The 6,000-nt window shown below is 37.3% G+C and overlaps 1 protein-coding gene across 2 annotated transcripts in view; it reads right to left on the bottom strand.

Annotated features, from left to right (window-relative positions):
* Window positions 1–645: 645 nt before the first annotated feature.
* Window positions 646–6,000, bottom strand: part of slc9a8 (solute carrier family 9 member 8) — a 76,563-nt gene continuing 71,208 nt past the window's right edge. For both annotated transcript variants that reach the window (XM_057829879.1, XM_057829878.1), the window contains 2 exons: window positions 3,260–3,406; window positions 646–1,434 (listed from right to left, as the gene is read on the bottom strand). In XM_057829879.1, coding sequence (XP_057685862.1) covers window positions 1,321–1,434; window positions 3,260–3,406 — 261 coding nt within the window. In that variant the 3' untranslated portion in view covers window positions 646–1,320. The remainder of the gene's footprint in view (window positions 1,435–3,259; window positions 3,407–6,000) is intronic.

Raw genomic sequence — 6,000 nt, 5'->3', positions numbered from 1 at the left:
AATAAAAATTCTTTTTCAATCTACTAAAATTGATTTCTTCAATGTTGTTACCTTAAAAAGATTGGCAAAACTGTAAAACCATATACACATTACTGTACTTAATTGGCTAGCCAGCATTAAAACTTGACTATATCCAATTATGCAGACAAGCTAAGGACTTTAAGAGCAGCATGACCTTCCATAACACCTTAGCGGTTTAATAGGGTGCTCACATATTGATGCTGCAATTCATGCATAAAGAGCACCCAACCAAGTATTGACTGCATATGAACGAAGGGAACATGCTTTTCTGCAGGCAAAATTGGAAAAATTAAAGTGTCGAGTGAATTTATTTAATACATGGGTTTCACTCGTGATTACTGACAAATATTTGTGTAACAATTGAGATGCACTGTATTTCTTCAATGTGACATTGTTGAGATTTTTTTCAAAATATTTTATATAAATAAACATTTGAGAAAAACCCAATAAATGCACACTTTTCACATGAATTTTGTGATGTTTTTATTCCCAAATTGTTTAAGGCGATTGTACAAAAACATTTAAAACGCAATTTAAATAAATGGGCAAAAACGAAGAAAATTATTGGTGTCAACTTTGTTAGAAATCCACAGTTAAACCTCCCCCCCGAAGCCACATTTGTAGTTGTATTTAAAGTACAGCGTGGCAAAGAGAATCTTGCCTGGGGATAAAAACATGAAACATCCCATCGGGGACTAGACTCATATATTAGAGCAAATTAATGAATATGAAAGGAATTATTGTTTTTTTTTTTTTTTTTTTGGTGCCTTTCAAAGAACTGACAGGTGCATCGTCGCACTTACATTTTATCCCCATTCGATTAATCAAAGGTGCAAACAAAGAGACGTGGCGAGAAATATATATGAATAGAATATAAAGTGACATGATTTCACATTCTTCATGAGACACAAATTTCCCTTTTGATAAACCAGAAACAGTAAAAAAAAAAAAAAAAAAAAAAAACAGAAACTGTGCTCTTGTTTTTCCTTTACATTCAAAGTGTCTGTTCAATCACATGTGGAAAATGTAAAAATAAAAAAATAAAAATAAAAAAAGAACTCCCAAAGTTCTGTCCACCATCAGTGATCTCTGGATCATGCTGAAGGTATGGCATTCAAGTAAGAAAAAATTCTTTTCACAGAAATGTTTATGCCTCCAGTGATCTCGAGTGTAGTTTTGGAATAAAACAACACAACCAGTAGATGCAGCACATGCGTTACCACGAGGGCAGAAAAGGAAGTGCATGTGACTGCCACAAAATATGTGCAGACTGTTTTTCATGTCATGTCAGTGTTCATTTTACAACAATTCTGTCTCATCGTCCTCATTCTCTGAACCTGAAGGACCCTGACGGACTTCTTCATACCACTTGTTGGTTAGCGTCTTCATTTGGATCCTTCCATGCATCAGGTCCTTTCGAAAACATGTTACAAGTTAACAGCGTTGTTGGATGTGCAAATTGTGTGCAAACTCTTTCAGTGCCATTTGCAATTACAGAAGTTTGATCATGTTGTTCTTTTTATCCTTTTGCTGTTAATCCATCTGAATTTTTCCAATCCATTTGAACTGGGAGTAATGAATTTCACTGCTAACCCTCCCAGGTAGGATAGATTTTAAATCTATCACAATCAAGGGCAGCCAGAGAGTTAAATTCCACAATGCTTTCAATTGTATTAATTCGACACGTTTATGTTCTGGACCGCCAAAAGGAAAGCTTAAAATCTCACTTACTTTTCTACGTTCTTATTCTTCTTGTGGAGGGCACAAACTCAAATTTCTACTCCTCTATTATTGGTGGAGGAATCAGAATTAAATTTGGAAGGTACACTCTAGGGATGTATACGAATCAATTAGGGATGTCTCGATCAGATCACATGATCGGAAATCGGGATGATCGCGCCATTTTTCAGAGGATTGGAATCGAGTGAAAAACATTGTTTTTTTTTTTGTTTTTTTTGTTTTGTTTTCTGCTCCATGCTCGTACAGCGCCACAGCCTCTCACCCTCCCTTCTGCTAAGCAGTGCGGCCAAACGGTCCAGCTTGCGTTTGGTACTTAAAGTTGACTATGATTGACAGGTTTGTAGCTTTGATGTTGCCAGAGAGGCTTGGTAGCTTTACAATTTAAGGCACAAATCTGTCAATCATTGTTAAACTTGCATAAGTGTGCTGTGGCAACTCATTGTGTAAGGGAGAGGCTCTTCTCTGCAGCGTGAGCATCAAAGCGTGAATGGACTCACTCAATGAAGAATTTAATAAAAACAAGAATTTTTCTACATTATTCTTGTTTAAAAACAATCCACTTTAGGAAGGCGGCATGGTTGGACAGTAACATGTTTGTAACTTATGTTAAAAAAAACAAAAAGATAAAGATACCGTTTTCGGTATCGGATCGGGACTTAGTATCGGCAGACTCTCAAAATCAGGTGATTCGGACTCTGGTGGAAAAATATGTGATCAGGACTTCCCTAAAATCAATCTTTGGAGGCTTGATTTGTCTCAAGGTGGATTAATTACATTAATGAATTACGGAGTTAAAATTCATACTCCGCCATTATTTGTGGTCAGATGGAAATGAAATTTGGTTGGCATATTTTAGGGATGCACAAGCATCAATAACCAGAGCTGGATTTTTTATTTTTAGTTATTTTTCTCAGAGCTGATCAATTACATTAATTAATTGTGGAATTAATACAGTTACTCCTCCCTTATTTGTGGAAAGATCGGGTTTATATTTGGTTTCCACGTATGTATCGATCTGATCTCAGGGCCGATAAATAAAATTAATTAATTGTGGACTTATTGTTGCCTATAGGTTTTGAGTTAGTCAACAGACGGAGTTGAGTGGTCATAGTTCATTTTGACCTTGTATAGTTTTGGAGAATGGACATTTACAGTTCCTTCGCCACATTACCACTGGATAGCTTTACATGAAAAAGTGCCACACAGAAAGTAACAAAATCTAATGTATCCCCATAAGACACAAATTAACATTACGCAGAATGCCCACGTGAGTGCCAATACCAATAAACAAAACTTTTTTTTTTCTTTTAACTGAAAACAGCATTACTTTTACTCTGTCACTTCTTTTTAACAGAATGATGTGTACACTCGGGCTCAAAAAAAAACCCATCATGAATCCCTATGCAGAGTACTTTAATTGGCTTAAAGGACTGCTATCAAAGTGATGAAACAGTCTCCCATGTGAGAGAGGATTTCTCTCTCTCTTGTCATCTCTTACCTCCTGGGTAAGCCTCCGGGTGAAGAAAGGGTTAAGATACTTAGCATCAAGCCACATGAAGCCCTTCAGATCCTGTCTTTGGTATATGTGAGCCTCGTACTCCTCCTCTGTCAGTTCTGATAGATGCTCCGACTCAACAGTATTTCCCTGGTGGCAGCGAGAAGAGGGTAGAGGGAATGGGGGGTCTGATAAATAGAAAGAAATGGCAGCTGGGCAGACTAAGTGGCCAAAGGGGGAAAAGGATGAAGGGAAGATAGCTGGGCCAGAAAAAAGATGGTCCAGATGACAGGAAGTGACGAGATCACACACCATCTCAATGAATGGGAGAGAAGATGACGCAAAGGGAATTTTAAATGTAGAGAGAAATGTGAGCTAATCTGATGTTGGAATGCAGCGTTCGTCCACATTAGAACAACATAAAATAAGAAAATGCAGCACAAGAAAAATATAAGCTATACAGACACTACATCAATGATTTGAAGCAACCATATTGACTCATTAACAACATTAGTGTTTATTTGTGATAAAACTGAATCAGGGGCGTTACCAGGGGTGCAGTGCCCACCCACGGACACGTTCTGCCTACCCAAAGAAAACTGGATGTAGTACTAACGGCAGTCTGGGCACTGCGTACGGTATCCCATTCATATAGTACCGATGTGTTCTAAGTTTTAACCTTTGCGTTGTTGCCTCCTCTTTCACCTTTAAAAAAAAAAATATATATATATATATGTATGGCGGAAAACACTCAGGTGACTTGAAGTTCTGCTCTGAGACCCCCAATTTAGCCAACTTTCAAAATTGTCCGATATGCATGTGTGATACATCATTGGAAAGCTTAAAATCTCAATTTTCTGGGGGAAGAAAAATTTTGAGCAGGAGGGCATTTAAAAAACAAAAAAAAAACACAAAATGAAACAGCAAAACCCTATCTGGAGGTGAGAGCACGCGAGAACAGAATTACAGACGCCATGACTTTAAATAGATATTATCGTGTACCTACTTTGTTTCGATCCAAAAACTCCATGTAGCATGCATCACTGAGTGTCAAGACACAGCTGTGAATGGCCACAACTGGATTTTTGGGGGATTTTATGGGTGAAACATGGTAATATAACAAGGGTCACGATGCAGAAATCGCAGACATCAAGGAGTGGTCGAGATTTTCTTTTTCATATATTTACGCTTTAAACGTTTTTTTCAACTTTTTTTTGTTTGGAGCATCTAACAAATCGGAGAAAATGTGACAGTAACAAAAAAAATACAATTAAGCGATAGTTATGAGGTAGATATCCGTGACTCTTTTACAGACGCCATTTTTTTCATTGTGACATAATTTGTTTAAAAGTTTAAAATATGTGAGTGAATGATTTTTTTTTTTTTTAAACGAAATATAAGACATAAATGAATGATTCTAAGCTAAAAACGACAGACATTTGAATAGTAAATATAATTACGGTACCTTTATTTTATGGCTGGGTCGAAACAAAAGCGGTTAAGCGACGTCTGTAAACGGGGGTTTTCAGGGTAAAACAGACAAATTAAAAATAGTTCGGGGGCTTTATGCGCCATGAATCTGCTATGGCAGCATATAGACATATTGTTCTATCGAACACAGCAGTTGTTTTGGTTTAAAATACAGCAGTTTCTTTTAAAGAGGAGTGCAAGAGCAGAAACTGCTTTTTCAGTCTTGTCTGTGTTTTTCACCATATATGTATGAAATCAAATGTTGGTTTTGTTACTAGGAGGTGCTACACACATTTACGCATGTTTTTTTATTATTATTTTTTTTTTTTTTACATTTCATCAAAGTTTTCACCAGTGTTCACCTGGCTGTTGAGTTTGGTGAGTTTTGAAGCATTTTGAGGGGGTCAAAGTAGGGCTCAAAGCGTCGGCGGGACAAAGAATGACTGCTAGGGAGCCCTACAGTGTACAGTGGTACCTCTACATACGAAGTTAATCCGATCCAGGACCTTGTTTGTAAATCGAAATGGTCGTATGTCGAGCAGGATTTTCCAATAGGAATACATTATAATTCCATTAATTCGTTCCACAACCCAAAAACCTACACTAAATCCTTAATACATACTGCTGGTACTATAACAAATGGCAATTACACATAGCAAAACATTCATTCATTCATTCATTCATTTTCCATGTCGCTTTTCCTCACAAATAAATTAAAAATACAAATCGGAATAATATAATAAAAATAATAATAATAATTCCTGTATTAATGTAACGAATCGGGTTATAATGTGGCGGACGTTTTTTGCTGTACCTGAACGCATCGCGGGGCTGACGTGCCAGAGACAGAGAGCGGTGAGCTTGAAGAGTTTCACTTTCACTTTCAATGTTTTCTGGAGAACACAGTCAATTGCGGACGACAGTAGGCGTTTTGTGTTGAATAAGTTGTGAAATAAATGATAAAAATGTGGCGAAGCTGGCGATTTCTTTGGAGATGTTACCACAATAAGAATTGTCAGCTTAACTTATAAAGACTGGCGAACGATGGTCGTCTGAGGCCCGTGTAGATGCATTGTTGAGCATTTCACGGATGCCCACCCCACACTCATTTTTTTGTAATTTGCATCTTTATTTAGAAGGTAAGTGTCAACTTTTTCCCTTGTTTCACCACCTGTACAGACCTTTTCTGAAACCTGTGTTGATTTGTCACACAAGAAAATCCGCCGTGCTTTCGTCTGTGGTGCTGCCATGTTGTCGTATTTCGAGCTTGTCGT

The sequence above is a fragment of the Corythoichthys intestinalis genome, chromosome 2, assembly GCF_030265065.1.
Source record: "Corythoichthys intestinalis isolate RoL2023-P3 chromosome 2, ASM3026506v1, whole genome shotgun sequence".
NCBI lineage: Eukaryota > Metazoa > Chordata > Actinopteri > Syngnathiformes > Syngnathidae > Corythoichthys > Corythoichthys intestinalis.
This window is presented reverse-complemented; position numbering and strand designations above follow the sequence as displayed.